General features: G+C 42.2%; 1 protein-coding gene across 1 annotated transcript; it reads left to right on the forward strand.

The window, feature by feature from the left end:
* The first annotated feature begins 478 nt into the window (after positions 1-478).
* LOC144683370 (pepsin A-like) lies at positions 479-9800 on the forward strand. The gene is made up of 9 exons (XM_078546319.1): positions 479-534; positions 632-785; positions 4327-4444; positions 5780-5898; positions 6592-6791; positions 8187-8306; positions 8593-8737; positions 9452-9573; positions 9677-9800. Exons 1-9 carry the CDS (start codon positions 479-481, stop codon positions 9798-9800), a joined length of 1158 nt encoding a protein of 385 aa, XP_078402445.1.
* The last annotated feature ends 10308 nt before the right edge of the window (positions 9801-20108 follow it).

Genomic DNA, 20108 nt, shown 5'->3' on the forward strand with positions numbered 1-20108 from the left:
ATGGATTTAGAAGGAGCTGTCAAAGGAGCCTTGGTGAGCTCCTTGCAGATGGTACACACTGCTGCTACTGTGCATTGGTGGTGGTTGGAGTGAATGTTGGTGGATGGGCTGCCACAAACATGAACTGGTTAAATGTTGTATACAACAGTTAACTTATCTTCTGGTGCACTTGTGATATTGATATTTTGTGGCTCTAACACAATTGTTTTTAGCCTGATTTATACAATACTTCAAGTGTTTTGTTATAACCCAAATGCTCTTAATTACTTGCCACTTAGTTTGACGGTTGTCCTTAACTAAAAAGATTATATTTGAGATAAACTAATCATGAGTATATTAATACTTACTTATCATACTGAATGATCGTATCTGAGGCCTCGTGACAATGGAATAGTTTGGTCAGAGAGAGAATAAATGTTGCGTCTCAGGTCCCAAACTCTAGATTCTGTAGAGTCTCGGAACCAACCCAACTGGCAAGATGAAGTGGCTGCTCATCACCCTCGCTTGCATTCAGCTCTCTGAATGTATGATCAGGTAGGAAATCAACACAAGACAAAAGAGGAAATGAATAATATGTCAGCAAGGAACAGAAAATGTGATGACATTTGCAACTTATTTTATTTCTTTACAGAGTGCCCTTGTATAAGGGTAAATCTGGCCGTGATGTTCTTAAGGAGAAAGGGTTGCTGGAAGACTTCCTGAAGAATCATCCATATGATCCCTGCTCAAAGTTTGAACAACCCTTAACTCTGGAGACAAGTGAACCAATGATTAACTACTTGGATGTAAGTAATCTCTCAGTTTACCAAACAAAAGAGAAAACTACATCTTAACTTACATTTATTGCAGCTTCCACCTGAAATCTATGTTATTCTCAGAGCCAGTGGCTGGTTAAGGGCAATAATTCAGTGGCACATAAACTGTGCTAGTAGATCTTGTGCTGTAGATATTTAACCTGCTATAATTTACACGGCAATTGTCAATGGATGGGATTCATCTGTTCTATCTGTTGTTGGGTGCCGCAAGTCATTTGCACATATGTGGATTAAGTAAGGAAATTTGGCATAGAATTGTTCAACATAAATCATGTTAAATGAATTTGATTATAAATTTTGATGAGGTAACAGTGCAAGTTGATCAGGGTCATGAATTTGATATTTTTCTTTATTCATTCATGGAATGTGGGCTTCACTGGCTGGGCCAGTGTTTATTGTCAATCCCTAGTTGCCCTTGAGAAGATGGTGGTGAGCTGCCTTCTTGAACCATTGCAGTTCATGTGATGTAGGTAAACCCACAGTGCTGTTAGGAAGGGAGCTCCAGGATTTTGAATCAGCGACAGTGAAGGAACGGCGATATATTTCCAAGTCAGGATGGTGAGTGACTTGGAGGGGAACTTCCCGGTGGTGTCGTTCCCATCAATCTGCTGTCCTTGTCCTTCTAGGTGGTAGTGGTCGTGGGTTTGGAAGGTACTATCTAAGGAGCCTTGGTGAATTCCTGCAGTGCATCTTGTAAATGGGACAGACTGCGGCTACTGTGCGTCAGAGGTGGAGGGAGTGAATGTTTGTGGATGTGGTGCCAATCAAGTGGACTGCTTTGTCCTGGATGATGTTAAGCTTCTTGAGTGTTGTGGGAGCTGCACTCATCCAGGCAAATGGGGAGTACTCCATCATACATCTGACTTGTGCCTTGTAGATGGTGGACAGACTTTGTGGAGTCAGGAGGTGGGTCACTCGTAATGCGATTCCAAGCCTTTGACCTGCTCTTGTAGCCACAGCATTTATATGGCTAGTCCAGTTCAGTTTCTGGTTACTGGTAATCCTCAGGATGTTGATAGTGGGGGATTCAGTGATGAGTCATTGAACATCATGGGGCGATGGTTGGATTCTATGTGGTTGGAGATGGTCATTGCCTGACACTTGTGTGACGCAAATGTTACTTGCCAATTGTCAGCACAAGCCTGGATATTGTCCAGGTCTTGCTGCATTTGGACATGGACTAATTCAGTATATGAGGAGTCGCAAATGGTACAGAACACTGTGCAATCATCAGCAAACATCCCCAATTCTAACCTTATGATGGCAGGAAGGGCATTGATGAAGGAACTGAAGATGGTTAGGTCTAGGACACTACCCTGAGGAACTCCTGCAGTGATGTCCTGGAGCTGAGATGACTGACCTCCAACAATCACAGCCATCTTCCTATATGCTAAGTATGACTCCAACCAGTGTAGATCTTTCCCCCCTGATTGGCATTGAATCCAGTTTCGCTAGGGCTCCTTGAGGCCACACTTGGTCAACTGCTGCCTTGATGTCAAGGGCAGTCACTCTCACCTCACCTCGGGAGTTCAGTTCTTTTCTCCATGTTTCAGCCAAGGCTATAATGAAGTCAGGAGCTGAGTGGCCCTGTCAGAACCCAAACAGGGCGTCAGTGAGCAGGCTATTGCTAAGCAAGTGCCACTTGATAGCACTGTTGATGAACCCTTCTATTACTTTACTGGTAATGGAGAGTAGACTGATGGGGCGGTAATTGGCCGGGTTGGATTTGACCTATTCTTTGTGTACAGGACATACCTGTCAATTTTCCACATAATCGGGTAGATGCCAGTGCTGTAGCTGTACTGGAACAGCTTGGCTAGGGGCGCGGCAAGTGCTGGAGCACAAGCCTTCAGAACTATTGCCGGAATATTGTCAGGGGCCATAGCCTTCGCAGTGTCCAGTGCCTTCAGCCGTTCCTTGATATCACGTGGAGTGAATCAAATTGGCTGAATACAGGCATCTGTGATGCTGGGTACCTCCGGAGGAGGCCGAGATAGATCATCCACTCGGCACTTCTGGCTGATGATTGTTGCGAATGCTTCAGCATTATCTTTGTACTGCTGTGCTGGGCTCCTCCATCATTGAGGATGGGGATATTTGTGGAGCCTTATCCTCCAGTGAGTTGTTTAATTGTCTACCACCATTCACGACTGGATGTGGCAGGACTGCAGAGCTTAAATCTGATCTGTTGGTTGTGGGATCACTTAACCCTATCTATCACTTGCTGCTTATGCTGTTTGGTGCACAAGTAGTCCTGTGTTATAGCTTCACCAGGTTGACATCTCATTTTTAGGTATGCCTGGTGCTGCTCCTGGCATGCCCTCCTGCACTCTTCATTCATACGTGGACTTCCTAAAGGCATTTGATAAAATGCCACATAACAACTTGTCATCAAAGTTGAAGCCATCGAATAAATGGGACAATGGCAGTGACTTCATAAATAGAGACATGCAGATCATAAAAGCAAGGAAATTATGATGAACCATTAGACAAAATATTGATTCAACCTCAACTGGAGTCAAATGTCCAATTCTGAGCACCACATTATAGGAAGGATACAAAGGCATTAGAAAGGGGGCAGAAAAGATTTACCAGATGGTTCCAGGAATGAGAAATTTCAGTTCCATGGATGGGTTGAAAAATCTGGGGCTGTTGTACTTGAAGAGAAGATTAAGAGTACATTTGATAGAGGTTGTCAAAATCATTGGGAGAATGGTCAAGAACGTGTGGTTACTGATTTAAGGCGGTTGGCAAAAGAACACAAGGAAACACAAGGACAAAGCATTTTTTACACAGCCGGTGGTTAGGATCTGGAACGCGCTGACTAAAAGGGTGGAGGAGGCAGATTCAATTGCAGCTTTGAAAAGGAAAATGCATAACTATAACTAAGAGAAAGTATTGGTAGGGACACGGGGATAATGCGGGGGTGTAGGCCTAGATGAATGGCTATTCTAGCAAGTTAGCAGGACATGATGGGTCTTTTATGTTTCTATGAAAAGCTGGTGCTCACAACATTGAATCCTTTTGATCTGGATTTTAAACTTCTGATTGATTGTGAGAAATTACTTGTGATTTCTGTAGACCTGTGAACTGGCAGCTGCTTGTCTAACCAATGCTGATGGTTACTGGGTTAATATTCCTGGGTACCTTTAATGAGCATGGCTTGTGTTGCTGGGTGGGTGTTTAACAATGCTATCAGTCTTGTTAGCATCAGTTAGAGTTGAGATGCGACCTGAAGTTAAAAGAGAACATGAATGAAAGGTGCAACATGATCTTAGCCATGAAGTATATTATTCAGCATAATACATAGGAACAGACGCATTGCTTATTCCTACTCATTAAATCTCTTGCATTTAAATAGCTACACTCTTCTACTTCTGCATCATGTGATTAGAATAAAGGAGTGATGGGAAGATTTACATTTTCTAATGGGTGTAGAGGAACCTGAGCCTAATTACACAATGATATATTTCCAGGTGATATATTTTGGTCTTTTTCTTTTTGCTGACAGTTGTCATACTATGGAGCAATCAGCATTGGGAATCCACCACAGAGCTTCACCGTCATCTTTGACACTGGCTCATCCAATCTCTGGGTCCCATCAGTTTACTGTTCTGAAAATCCATGCAGTAAGTAAATATTACCCTGCTGTTAACATACTTCCCTTTGTGAATTGTCTTCATGTTAAGGTCAGTTGTGTTAGGAAGAGAGTCAAATTTCTACAATAGTCACAGTTGAACAGTGTGTTTTGTAAGATTGGATGAAACCCTAGAATTTTGCTTGGTTATCTCTGGGCTCGGAGAGAAATTTAACCGAGCTTTGATTTCTTGGAGGTTTTCGCTGTGGTTCTTTGTCTCCCTCTGGATATGGATAAATCTTAGGCTGAAGTTACACTCAGATCTTTGAATTAGTGTAAAATAATTTCCAGTTCACACTCCTGGATCGGATGGTTACTGGCAAAGATAATGGACGGTGGAGATTTTGCGGCAACAAAGCAAATTGAAAATCTGGAACCTGTTGGAACAAAGTTTTGAAACCTTAGTGATAAGTCAGTTCATAAAAATACTAAACTAATCAAAAGTACACAACAAAGGTACATTCCTCATAACGCTGAGTCATAGAGTCATGAAGTCATTACTGCACAGAGGGGACAATCTAGCCAATCGGGTTCATGCCAGCTCACTGTAGAGCAACCCAGTCAGTGCTATTCCATGGCTCTATCCCCATAGCCCTGCTGGTTTATATTCCTCAAGTTCTCACCCAATTTCCTTTTGAAATCATTGATTATTTCTACTTCCCATTCTTGTAGGCAGCACGTTCCAGGTCACTACAGCCCACTGCTTAAAAAAGTTCTTCCTGACATCCGCTTGCATCTTTTGCCCGAATCCTTAAATCTGCACCCTTGGTCTTTAAATTATCAGCTAATGGGAACAGCTTTTCTTTCTCTACCTTATCTAAAGCCATCATAAATTTATTATCTTCTACAACTCTATCAAATTTTCCCTCAATCACCTTTGCTCCAAAGAGAGGGACCCCAGGGTCTCCAACCTGACCTGGTAGCAAAAATCCCTCACCCAGGGACCATTCTGGTGTCATGTTAAATTTGATTAGGTTTAAGCTTATCCAATGGCTAGGCTAACAAGAGGGTCTCCCCTAAACTGTCTTCCTTTGTAAGTGTGCACATGGACACACACGTGCACACACATGTCCAACTCAGGGCTCCACCTCACACATGAACAGAGCTTTCTGATCCACCTCACAATCTCAGGAGCTCATTCCAAGGAAAAGGGAACCAGTAATACACCTAAGAGGCTAAAGAAAATTGGGTGGGTGCTTGTTAAAAATAGAAACTTTTAAAAATGTGAGTAATTGATTCTTTTCTGGCACAAAAGTTTCTTGATGTATTAGACTAAATGGTGAAATGTTTTTTTTATTAATTTCATGAAATGAATGTTCTGTTCCAGTGGTGCATAAAAGATTCAACCCCAAATTGTCATCAACATATCGTTCAAACAACCAGGGTGTATCTATCCAGTATGGTACAGGAGCCATGACAGGAATACTGGGATATGACACTGTCAGAGTAAGTAGATTGTAGCCCCTTCATCAAGTAAATTCAACGACATAACAGTGATAATTGATGTCTAAGGTAAAATGTTCCAGATAAGGACACAAAGATCTTGGAATCAAAAGTAATGAGTTTGATCAGTTGGAAGACGAACAGATACGTGGGAGTGTAGATGATGTAGCAGAGAGTGTCTCAACGTCCAAGTTGAGGATTTGTAATAAAACTTGCCTGAAATTCTTTCCATTGGAACAGTAGATATTTGATGAAAATGCTCCCTTACTTCAGTTCAACTCACACCCTTATGTCTATTTGCGTTGAATGTGAGATATGACCTCTGTCAGTCGTCTGCCTTAACTCAGTGGTAGCACTCTGAGTCAGAAGGTTGCGAGTTGAAACCCACTTGTACAGATAATCCAGATTGAGACTGCCATAGTGTTATAGGTAACCTTTGAAGTGGATGTAAATGACTACCATCTACTATTCAAAGAAGCTCATGTGGCTACTCCCCATTTCTTTTCCAAAATTTATCCATGAACCAGGATTGTTAAAAAAGAGTTTAATTGGTCATCTAACCCACTGGGGCTCATGATTGGCTGCATGGGTGTGGGACAATATGTTTGCTAAGTACAATTTATGGAGAAATTACAATTCACTGGATAACATTCTGCTTAATTTCTCATGAATAATCACTTGACTCTATTTTTCTAGATTTCAGACATGGTTATCCAGGGTCAGGAATTTGGTTTAAGTACAACTGAACCTGGTGGTTTCTTTTCCTCTGTTAAATTTGATGGAATTCTGGGAATGGGCTTTCCATCTCTTGCAGCATCAGGAGCCACCACTGTATTTAGTAACATGATATCTCAGAGACTGGTGGATGTGCCTCTCTTCTCTGTGTACCTAACAAGGTGAAAATCTTTTATGCACTTGTTGCTACATATTATTTCCCTGAATGAAACAGGAAGTGCTTATTTAGCTTTCACTCAAACAATCAGCTTGCCTTAGTTGTTAACGCTCTTGTCTTGTGTCAATGCCATGGGCTCAAATCGAATGTAAAACTTGAGCACATTGTGAATGTCAATACTTTAGTGTGGCATTGTACTCCACACCTGAAGTTCCATGGGCAGTTTTGGTCCCTGTATCCTAGGAAAGATATAGTTGCACTGGAGGCAGTATATCAAAGGTTCACTAGATTGGTCCCTGGGGTAAGAGGGTTATCCAATGAAGAGATGTTGAGTAAATTAGCTTTATATTCTCTGGAGGTTAGAAGAGTTAGAGGTGAGCCCAGTAGTGCTCAATTGCTCAACATTTGATTCTGTGTCTGTGTTCACTGCTCACTGTGTATGATTAGTTAAGTCTGGCTGTGCACTTCAAGAGAGAGAGAGAGGCAGAGACTGAACTGAGGCCGGCTGCTGCAAGTGTGGAAGCAGGCATTTTTAAAGCATTGTAAATAAATCTTATCCTGTGCAAGTAGAAAATGGTGTATCATCTCTGCATATCTCCGAGGCACAAAATACAACAGTCTCATTGAAACATACAAGTTTCTGAAGGGCATTGACAGGATGGACACTGAGAGGTTATTTTCTGGCTGTGGAATTTAGAACAAAGGAGCATAGAGTCAGGATAGGTGGCTGGGGCTGGCATGTTGAGAAACCTCTTCACTATCAGGATATTGTGAATCTTTGGCATTCTCTACCCCAGAGGTTTGCGGATGCTCCATCATTGAGTATACTTAAGGCTGAGATAGACAGATTTTTGGCCACTCATGGAATTGATGGATATGGGAAGTGGGCAGGAAACTGATGTCCGTGGTATCTTTTCACTGAGTTTGCTCAGATTATTTGTGGGACACTGCTGTGTACAAACTGCCTACCACCTTTGTCTACACTGCAATGTTAAATACACTTCAAAAGTATTAGTTGGGTGAGAAGAATTTAAGGCCATTCTCAGGATGTGAAAGTCTCAACATCAATGCAGGTGCTTTCTTTCAAAGTGATTTGGTTCCAAACCTTGAATTTGTCCTCTGGTGCTTCAACCCAATTCAGAATAGAACCAATAAACAGAGCCAGAATATATTCCGCATCATTCATTTAAAAGGTATAATTGCCCAATTTGAATTTATAATTTTGAATTCATTTTTAGTATTTATGGCAACATTGCAATCAATGACTTTTAGTAGCTGCTTTAGAAAGTTGTTGATTTTAGATTTAATATCCAATAGGCAGTAACATTACTAAGTGCTACCTCTAAACTGGAAATATATCAATCTCTGAGCTTTTCTTGAATTCTCTTTTGTTTTACAGACAGCAAGGTCAGTCCGGCAGTGAAATCCTATTTGGTGGAATTGATTCAAGTCACTACACAGGCCAAATTCACTGGGTTCCTGTCATTCATGATGCCTACTGGCAAATCCTCATTGACAGGTAAGTGATTACCCATCGACAAGAGGAATAGATATTTTCTGCTTCTCTATTGAAGTCTGAGATAATGGTTTTAACAAATTATATTGAAACAAACAAACTAAAAGGAAAGAAGGAATAAAATACTTAGACTGATTTTAAGTTCTCAGTTGAATCAGCGTTTATGGAAGATATAATAAATGTCTCAGCAATCTAGGAAACTCAACTTGCTATTAATTGTTCAATTTGTCTAATACTTGAGGCAGTTTTAAGTCTTTGACGAATTCTTGACGCATTTTTCTCTGTCCAGGGTGACAATCGATGGTGAGGTTGTGGCCTGCAGTGGAGGTTGTCCTGCCATTGTTGATACTGGTACTTCTCTTCTTGTTGGCCCCAGTACACCCATTGACAATATCCAGCAGGGCATTGGAGCAACTCCAACTTCCTATGGAAAGGTAAACCCATGTTCCAACATTGGGCGTGGATGTGGAGTGTCTGAGTGTGCATCAATGAATCATTCACAATGCAGCCTCTAACAGATCATTTACACTATGACAAAATGCTACACGCTACATTTGTAAAAAATCTTGCAAATCCTCATCCATAATTTGCTCTGTGGAAATTCCCTCAACCTCTTGTGGGTGGGGGTGGGGATGGTATGTGGGAAGGGAGGGGTAGAGTGGGCGGGAGAGAGAGGACAGAGTGATGTTAAATTAAATTTCACAAATATGAGGCAACAATCACACTAGCATGGACATACTACCCTATAAATATTTGAAAGGCACCAATATTTGTAGCAAATTGAAGGTGAGGAGTCTTTACATTTTGGAACCTTCTTATTCAAGTGGAAAATGTCATGCAGAAATAGTACACAGAATCAGAAGACAAAATGTGAAATCCATTATCCTATTTATTATTGTTTTGGCATTGAGATGAACACTGATATTTAGAAATGTTTTGGTGTGATGTTGCTATATGGAAATTAAATCCATACTGGGAATCGCCAATCTTTCTCTTTAACCATTTCCTGTTATCCTGCTTGTTTATTCCAATTTCACCTCATCTTTAGCTCAATATTGATTAATTAGGAATGGCATTGCACTATTAATGAGTTATTGTAAATCTTTATACTGACACAATGACTGAATGCTGTTTCCATTTTCTTACAGTACAACATAAACTGTAACAATCTGCAGAACATGCCTGATGTGGTCTTCACAATCAATGGAGAGGACCTCCCTCTCCCCCCACAAGGTTACACATTGCAGGTGTGTTATTGGACAGCGATGGGGTGCTAGAATAAACTTTGAAATTTTAGAAGATGCAATAGGAATATTTTTTTAATGTTAATTGTTCTCCTTTTCCTTACAGCAAACTTTTGACGACCAAAAAAGCTGCTCCAGTGGATTTGCCGCTACCAGTAGAAACTTCTGGATCCTGGGAGATGTGTTCATTGGGGAATATTACTCCATTTTTGACTTTGGGAGCATTCGTATGGGTTTCGCTAAGGCTGTCTAATTTCTTCATCCGTATTCTCATTAAAAGCACACCTCGACCTGCATTTTAAGCCATTACACGACTCCCCAGTGCAGCAGTTGTCACCTGGCTGCAGAGTGTAATAGAGGAAGTCATCATCTCTTGAACAACAATAAACAAATATATACAATTGGCAATTGGCTGTGGTTTGTGCTCAGCAGAACTCAGCACTAAATCACAGCTGAAAAACAAAGAAAATAGAAATAACAATTAAAGAAATGGCTTGTCACTGTGTGTTTTTATAGGAACAGACTAAGGACACTGATTCTGGATTGGAAATGAGAATGTTGATAGAGTCTAATTATATTCCCTCTCTGATTGTGCAGCACTTTCACTCTGTTATCTTTTGGTTCTGACATTCAGCCGTGATATATTATTGGTGCAGTGATTCACTCCAGAGACATACACATTTCTGCTGAATGTGGATGACCTCTGCAGTGAAACCTGATTTGAAGTAAATGTGATCCTAACATCACACGGCAGCCTTTTCTCTCCTTTTCTCTTCATTACAATCGTTCTTAAAATTGTTCAATAAAATATCAACATGCAACGCATACTCCCAGTTTTCCTGTTTTTTGTTCCATTTACTTGTGTGTGTGGAGGAGCCTGAATTCATTTCACATTTGAACTGTCTTGTGAGGTGATCCACTCATGCCAAAGTTTGCCAAACACAGGTAGGAATTTGTAGATCACATGCGAAGTGGTTGTTGAATAATATCTTCAGAAATTTGGACGTGGCCTGATGAAGTCTCGTTCTGGTTCTATTTATGTCTCAGAGTAATTCTAATATAAGATCCCATTGATTCAAGATGCTGGATATTATGGCATAGTGTACAAGTGTATACTTCTGGGCGCCACATTATAGGAAGGATGTGAACACATTGGAGAGAGTGCAGAAGAGGTTTACAAGAATGGTTCCGGGGATGAGAAATTTCAGCTACGAAGATAGATTGGAGAGGTTGGAACTGTTCTCCTCGGAGGGAAGAAGACGAAGAGGAGATTTGATGGAGATGTGCAAAATCATGAGGGGGCTTGACAGAGTAGATGGGGAAAAGCCATTCCCTCTTGTAAAAGGATCAAGAACGAGAGGGCACAAATTAAAGTGATTTTCATAGATGCAAATGTGACGTGCGAAAACGCTTTTTCACACAACAAGTGGTTCGGGTCTGGAATGCACTGCCTCAAAGAGTGGTGAAGGGAGGTTTAATCGAGGCATTGAAGAGGACATTTGATGATTATTTGAATGGAATCAATGTGAAGGTTTAAGGGGAAAAGGCAGGACTATGGCACTAGGTCATAATGCTCATTTGCAGAGCCAGTGCGGACACGATGGGTGGAATGGCCTCCTTCTGTGCCGTTAAAATTCTGTGATTCTGTGATTTCCATTTCAGATTGAGTTTCAGTGCACCCTGGCCTAGATATTCTAAGATGGTCGGCAATGTTTCCCAAGATTGTAAGAAGCAATCACACATATTTTCAAGTCAGCTGCAATGGGACAGCATCGTCCACGTCCTTTACAAAAGTTATCCACATAGATTTGATCGGCTCTAGAACGTAGATATCCCGTTTCCCAATGTCAGGTTCAATTTGGGACCTTTTTCAGTGGATCTGTGGCATCCAGAGATAGGACAGGCAAAGACAGGCTGATCACCCAATCAGATTGAAGAATTGTCACAGGCAGCATTGCAGGAAGTAAAACGTAGGGAATATAACTCATATTTAAATCAAAGTACAAAAAGCAATGTACAAATTGGGAGTTGCTTATGGAGTTAAGGGAGAATCATAAATGTCAAAAATAAAACTTTAAAAAGAATTTATTAAAAGACGGAACTTCTACATGTTCTCCTGAGGCAATGAGCCGCTTGCAAAATGTGTTTTTCCAAGGCCAGAGATGTTGTTGAATAAGAACAAAAGAAATGTGAGCAGGAGTAGCATATTCAGCCCCTCAAGACTGCTCCACAATTCAAAAAGATTATGGCTCATCTGAGTGTGGCCTCAACTCCACTATCCTGCCTGCCTCGCATAGCCTTTAACTGCCTTGTATATCAAAAACCTGTTTAGCTCAGCATTGAATATATTGAATGAGCCAGCCTGCACTGCTCTTTGGGGAAGAGAATTCCAAAGATTAACGAGCCTCTGAGAGAAGAAATTCCTCCTCATCTCTGTCTTAAATGGGAGATGCCTTTTAATGTGAAACTGTGCTCCATAGTTCCAGATTCTCCATGTGACAGGAAACGTCCTCTCAACATCTACCCTGTCAATCCCCCTCAGAATCTTATATGTTACAATAAGATCACCTCTCATTCTTCTAAACTTCAATGAGTATAACCCTGTAAAGGCTGCGGTAATGCAGCCTGTGGCAAAGCAGTGTATCACTGACAGCAACTTCCTGATTTCCACGTTTAACTGTGCGTATGCGAATGCCAGACCTTGCTGTCAGCTTGACACAGTAATAATAGCAAGCACTGGCAGCATCACTGTTACTACTACTGCAAATTCTGAGCCAAGATGTGATGAAATTAAATGTATTAAATATCAGGAATGCACAGGAGATCAGCATCTGAAAGATAAGTTGCTGTTAAAGTTTATTTTCTTGAAGTATTCACTGGAAACGATAACCTCCAACCCAATAATCCCATTGTGTATATGGATCTCAACTTGAATGAGATGGAAGCTTTCTACTGCCTTAAAGGCTTTAAAACAAAAGAGTCATGGACAGGTTCCACTGGTTTGGAAACATGCCAGCATAGTACCCACATTCAGCTGGTGAAGAATCGATTTTGGGAGAATGCAAATGGTTTTACATCAGTAACAGGCAAAACAATATAATAAACTACCAGGAACAAACTTGAGAGTTACCTGTACGATATGCTAGTAAATCTTTGCCTCTGCATGTTCAGTGGTGAAAAATCCTGCTTACTTGCCATTATCAAAGTACGCTTATAATTTATTTCTTTTCCAAAAAATGGAAAAGCCCAACTGGTCGCTTTAGCCTGGCCATGTAGTTGTGATGCCTTATGCCTCACGGTACAGACTCTCCCTATCCATCTGGAACCATGTCATCTCTGGGGAGAGGGACAAAATTAAATATAAACTCAGGAAATAAAAACTGAAAAATTCCTCTCTCACCCATTTAACCAGGAACACACATTGATCTGGACTTGGATTACTTTTTGATACAAGGTGATCTCGAACCCAGCCCCGAACAGATGCAGCTCATTTGAAGCACCAAAGTGAATCAGCATTCACCACATGAGCATTAGGAGGGGCATGGAAGGATTTATTAATTGGAACAAATGTTTTGAATTTCATGCATTGGGAGTCAGTGGAATCCAGCAGGGACACAGGTATTAGATGTTTAAGAGTTTGCAGAGTTTGGCAAGTTGGAGGTCGTGTGGTGAAGACTTCAGGAGGTTAATGAGCAGGGTTTCAAGAAGATGAGCCTCTATAACCCTCCTTAAATAGTGGAACCACATTAGCCGTTCTCCAGTCCTCTGGCACCTCCCCCATGGCCAGAGAGTAATTAAAAATTTGGGTCAGAGCCCCTGCGATCTCCTCCCTTGCCTCCCTCAGTAGTCTGGGACACAAATCATTGGGACCTGAAAATTTGTCCACTTTTAAGCCTGCGGACACCTCCCATACCTTGTCACTCCCTATACCAATTTGCTTAAGAACCTTGCAGTCTCTCTCCCCGAGTTCGATTTCGACATCCTCATTCTCTTGGGTGAAGACGGATGTGAAGTATTCATTCAACACTCTAGCGATGTCCTCTGGCTCCACCCATAGATTGCCCCCTTGGTCCCTTAAGGGCCCTACACTTTCCCTAGTAATCCTCTTCCCATTGATATACTTATAGAATATCTTGGGATTTTCCCTACTTTTACCAGACAGAGCTTTCTCATATCCCCTCTTTGCTCTTTTAATTGCTTTCTTGAGCTCCATCCTGCACTTTCTGTACTCCACTAATGCCTCCGCTGATTTGCTTCCCTTGTACCTGCTAAAAGTCTCTCTTTTCCTTCTCATCGTAACCTGAATATTTCTGGTCATCCATGGTTCTCTGGGCTTGTTACTCCTTCCTATCACCCTAGAGGGAACATGTTGAGCCTGTGCCCTCCCCAGTTCCTTTTTGAACACCCCCCACTGTTCCTCTGTAGATTTCCCCACAAGTAGCTGTTCCCAGTCTACCTTGGCCAGATCCTGCCTTATTTTACAAAAATCCACTCTCCCCCAGTCCAAAACATTTTTTTGCAACTTGTCTATTTCTTTGTCCATAACAAGGTTAAATTCTACCATGTTGTGGTTGCTATCACTAAAATGCTCGCCCACCATCACCTCAGCCACCTGTCTGGCTTCATTCCCCAGAATTAGGTCCAGCACTGCGCCATCCCTTGTTGGACCCTCTACATATTGACCTAAAAAGTTCTCCTGTACACATTTCAAGAAATACACTTCATCCCAGCCCTTAACACTATGTCTACCCCAATTAATGTTGGGAAAGTTGAAATCACGTAATATAATTACCATATTGTCATTGTTTTGACACACCTCCACAAATTGTGCACATATTTGCTCCTCAATTTCCCACTGACTAGCTGGGGGTCTATAATAAACACCTAATAATGTGGCTGCCCCCTTTTTAACTCCTCAGCTCTACCCACAAAGCTTCATTCAATGCTCCCTCCAAGATATCATCTCTCCTTACTGCAGTAACTGACTCCTTAACTAATAATGCAAAGCCTCCTCCACTTTTAACCGCTCCCCTGTCTCGCCTGAAGATTCTATATCCCAGAATGTTGAGCTGCCAATCCTGACCCTCTCTCAACCACATCTCAGTGATGGCTACTGTATCACAATTCCACGTGTCAATCCTCACCCTTAACTCATCCGTTTTACCTGTAATACTCCTGGCATTAAAGTAGAGGCCATCCAGCCTTGCCTTACTCCCTTGAAACTTAATGCAGCTTTACTCCCTCTGACTTGATTTTTTTACTGTATTATGATGTGTCCCTATTGTGCTAACATTCTGTGTCCCCTCACCCTGCCGAATTAGTTTGAACTCCTCCCAACAGCACTAGCAAACCCGCCTGCAAGGATGTTAGTCCCGCTCTGGTTCAGCTGTAGACCGTCCCACTTGTACAGGTCCCACCTTCCCCAGAAACATTCCCAGTGACCCAGGAATCTAAAAGCCTCCGTCCTGCACCAACTCTTAAGCCATGTATTGACCTGCGCTATTCTACTATTTCTGAGCTCACTAGCACGTGGCTATTTAAGAAGGGTTGTAGAGATAATCCAGGGAACTACAGGCTAGTGAGCCTCATGTCAGTGGTAGGGAAACTATCAGAGAAAATTCTGAATGAGAGAATCTATCTCCACTTGAGGAGGCAAGATTTGATCAGGGATAGTCAGCATGATTTTCTTATGCCTAACAAATTTGATTGAATTTTTGAGGAGGTGACCAGGTGTGTAGATGAGGGGAGTGTAGTTGCTGTAGTTTATATAGATTTCAGCAAACCTTTGACAAGGTCCCAGATGGGAGACTTATAAAGGAGGCAAATGCACATGGGATACAGGGTAATTTGATCAGGTGGATTCAAAATTGGCTTAGTTGTAGGAGACAGAGGGTGATGACAGAAGAATGCTTTAGTGACTGGATGCCAGGGATCTGTGCTCGGTTCCCTATTATTTGTCATTTATATATAACGACGTAGATGACTATGTGGGATGTAGGAATAGTAAATTTGCGGTTGACACAAAGATTGGCCGTGTGGTTAATAATGTGGTTGAGTGTCTTGGGCTACAGGAAGATATAGACAGGATGGTCAATTGGGCAGATAAGTGGCCAATGGAATTTAACCCTGAAATGTGGGAGGTGATACACTTTGGAAGGAGTAATTTGACAAGGAAGTATTCAATGAAGAGCATGACACTCGTCATGCGTGTCCATAGATCTCTGAAGGCGGAAGGGCATGTTTGTGGGGTGGTGAAAAAGGCATTTGGGAAACTTGCCTTTATCAATCGAGCCATAGATTCCAAAAGTAGGGAGGTTATGTTGGAGTTGTATTGAACCTTGGTGAGGCCACAGCTGGAGTACTGTGTGCAGTTCTGGTCACCACATTCTAGGAAGGATGTGATTGCACTGGAGGGGGTGCACAGGATTTTCACCAATATGTGGCCTGGGATGAAACACTTAAGTTATGAAGAGAGGTTGCATAGACTTGGGTTGTTATCGTTGGAGCAGAGAAGACTGAGGGGTGAGCTGATCAAGGTGTACAAGATTATGAGGGGCATGGACAGGATGGATAGGGTGCTGCAGTTGCCCGGCGTTGATGGGTCAGTTACACGGGGACACAAGTTCAAGGTGAGGGGCAGGAGGTTTAGGGGGGATGTGAGGTAAAACTTTTTTACCCAGAGGGTGGTGACGGTCTGGAATGCATTGCCTGGGAGGGTGGTGGAGGCGGGTTGCCTCACATCCTTTAAAAAGCACCAGGATGAGCACTTGGCACATCATAACATTCAAGGCTATGGGCTAAGTGCTGGTAAATGGGATGAGGTAGGAAGGTCAGGAGTTTCTCACGTGTCGGTGCAGACTCGATGGGCCGAAGGACCTCTTCTGCACTGTGATTCTGTGCTTCTGTGATTCTTGACTAAGGATTTCAATGTCAGAGGGCTCATATAGCAATGAAAGTAAGAAATGTCACAAAGTGACAGTATGCAAGGCCTCTCTGTTGTAGCAAAATGATGGAAGTGGCCAGAAACCATAAGTCCCGGCCCTCCCACCCCAAATATGGCACTTCCCATTTTTTGCAGGGACAGGCGGTATTTCGTGCATGCATGTTTTACAGAGGCAACTGGCTATTTTAGTCATTAAGTGGACTCCACTAAAGTGGCATTTTGGTAGCCTTGTAGTGTGAAACCTGAACTGTGCAGAATGGACCTGGTAACATCATACTTGAACTTTGGATTCATTTGGATAGCCAGGGTACCTCTTTGGAGTGGTAAGGTACCCCTTTGGGCCTGGTCCCAAGAAACCTTTGGTGGAGGTCAGGTGCCCTTTGGAATTATTCAAGGGAGGCATCAGTGTGCCTAAAAATGCATAAACTCATTACTGTCAACCTCACTGAAACAGTCAATAGATCTGTCAAAGGGGCCTGTTACAACTGTTAGAAACACCTGTCAGGGGAGCTGTCAAAAGTGTCAAGACATTTAAAGGTCCTGCTCTTTACATCTATGAAATAATTGCCTGGTGTATTAGGAAATGATTGCTTGATATTTCATTCTGTCTGTTGACAAAAATCTGAGGGTTGTCATTATTGGATTAGTGCTTTCTGATTGATTTCACAACCATTCATTATCATAGCAGAGTGCCTGCCAATTTCACAGTTTAATTGACAGCTACAAGTGGTTCTGGACTCTTTGATGTGGGACTATGAACTCCAATGCTTGTTGTCATAAGGAATTGTGTACTAGGATGAAATATTTGTTATAGGTACATATAGAAACATAAAAACTAGGAGCAGGAGTAGGCCATTCGGCACTTTGAGCCTGCTCCACCATTCCTTATGATCATGGCTGATCATCCAACTGAATAGCCTGCTCCTGCCTTCTCCCCATACCCTTTGATCCCTTTCGCCCCAAGAACAATATCTAACTCCTTCTTGAAAGCATGCAATATTTTGGACTCAACTACTTTCTGTGGTAACGAATTCCACAGGCTCACCACTCTCTGGGGGAAGAAATTTCTCTTCGTCTCAGTCCTAAATGGCCTAACCCGTGTCCTCAGACTGTGACTCCTGGTTCTGGACTCCCCGACCATTGGGAACATCCTACCAGCATCTACCCTGTCTAGTACTGTTAGAATTTTATTGGTTTCTGTGACATTCCCCCTCATTCTTCTGAACTCCAGCGAATTTAATCCTAATCGAACCAATCTCTCCTCATATGCCAGTCCCGCCATCCCAGGGCTAAACCTTTGCTGCTCTCCTTCTATAGCAAGTACATCTTTCCTCAGATAAGGAGACCAGAACTGCACACAATATTCCAGTTGTGGTCGCACCAAGGCCCTGTACAATTGCAGCAAGACATCCCTGTTCCTGTACTCGAATCCTCTGGCTATGAACGCCAACATACCATTTGCCTTCTTTACCACCTGCTGCACCTGCATGCTTACCTTCAGCAACTGGTGTACAAGGAGATCAGGTCTCATTCCACATTCCCTTCTCTCAAATTATAGCCTTTCAGATAATAATCTGCCTTCCTGTTTTTGCTACCAAAATAGATAACCTCACATTTATCCACATTATACTGCATCTGCGATACATTTGCCCACTCACTCAGCTTGTCCAAATCACACTGAAGCATCTCTGCATCCTTCTCACAGCTCACCCTCCCACCCAGCTTTGTCTCATCTGCAAATTTGGAGATAATACATTTAATTCCCTCATCTAAATCATTAATATATATTGTGAATAACTGGCTGCCATTCAGAAAAAGACCCGTTTATTCCTACACTTTGTTTCCTGTCTGCCAACCAGTTTTCTACCCATCTCAATGTACTACCCCCAAATCCATGCACTTTAATTTTACACGCCAATCTCTTATGTGGGACTTTGTTGGAAGTTATTATAAGGCGTTATTTAGTTGAAGGCATGTAAATGCAGAAAAGGGTTTTTTTTGAATGAGAGTGTTTTTAAAATGTTGTGGAGTCTGCAATAGACACTTAGAGCTTCATTTTATAGAACTTTCTTTTATCTCATCACAGCATGGGTCCTGATGTCTGCCCTTGCTGGATACTAGGTCAATTGACATGGTAGCTGTAAAGGAAATGGGTGGTGTGTGGGGGCCACGGTTTGGCATGAGTGGGGCTATGATGTCATAGAGTTATAAAAAAATATTGAGGCATGTAGAACAGGCTAGATTGGTGTGGATGTTTTGAGAGGCCATAGGGATGAGTGGGGGGGCATAGGTTGTGATGGAGGGTGTGAGGGGCTATGGGCATGTATCTCAGCTCCAGGGTGAATAGGAGACTGAATGTGGTCCAGTCAGAGTGAGCAGCTGGGCATTGGGATAGTTCCAGAAACATAGGTGGGAGACAAATAGGCCAGGGTTTTACTGCCCCACCACAGCGTGTCTCCACTCAGCGGATGCAGCGAACCACTGAAATCTCCACTCAGTTCCGCGAACCCTAATATCCCCCAGGGCCTGAGGGGCTGTAAAATCCTGGCCATGAAGTAGTTTGGGTTTGACAATTTCATTCCAGTACCAACGTTGTGAACCTGTTTCTCTGCTGAAGAAGATGGGGAACATTTAGGAGACAGTGATTGTTGTATCGTATGTTTTAGGATGATGGAATGCATCGCCTGGAAGTTTGGTGGAGGCAGGTTCTATCGAGGTATTTAATAGGGCAGTAGATGATTCTTTGAATAGAAATCAGGTGCAGGGGTACGGGGAAAAGACAGGGCAATGGCACTAGGTCATAAGGTTGATTTAGAGAGCCAGTGCAGGCATGATGGGCCGAATGGGCTCCTTCTGTGCCGGTAAGATTCTGTGATTCTGTGAAGAGAATTCAAGACGGAACAATAATGGAATTAATAAAGACACACTCTGAATTATTAGTGTTTTCTATACTGTTTGGATAAAGAGTAACTCATTATGATTTCAGATAACAAGAACAAATATTAAACAATGATCTTCTTTACACCACAAGGGGAGCCTGGTATTATACATACACCTGGCTCCTTATAAAGTTATGAAACTCTTTTCTTGTCAATGCACAGAGAGGTTCATTCATCTGTTGTCTCACTGTATTTTGCATCACTGTCTCACAGAAAGTCTGATCATTTAAGTTGGGGAAACATAATGGGTAAAATGCAGAACATATAAGTTACTCACATACGAAAGAAGCAGTTTTGGGACGAACAGGTTATCCTTTCATGCCCGGCATGGAACTATTTCTCTGCCTTTGTTGGGCCAGTGCACACAATGGAAATGCACTGGAGCAAGAAATAGTAAGTTAAATATTATACATTCCCAAAAGGGCAACAGGTTATCAAGCTGTTATCGGCCCACAGTTATGTGTAAAGGGAATTGGCCCTCCTGAATGGAAAAATCAAGTCCCCAGACGTTTTTGGGCAAGGTGACCGATTGTACCCAAAGTTGATGTAACCAAAGATATGATTCAGCAGGAAAACATAGTTAAAAAGGCTGTCTCTGTTCAATTGCCAGAGCTGAGCATGATGGGGATTGCCCAGAATTCTTCAGTATGGCTTCAATTCCCAAAGATTATCAGCAAAT

Source organism: Cetorhinus maximus, chromosome 8 (assembly GCF_964194155.1).
Source record: "Cetorhinus maximus chromosome 8, sCetMax3.hap1.1, whole genome shotgun sequence".
In the NCBI taxonomy this organism is placed as follows: Eukaryota; Metazoa; Chordata; class Chondrichthyes; order Lamniformes; family Cetorhinidae; genus Cetorhinus; species Cetorhinus maximus.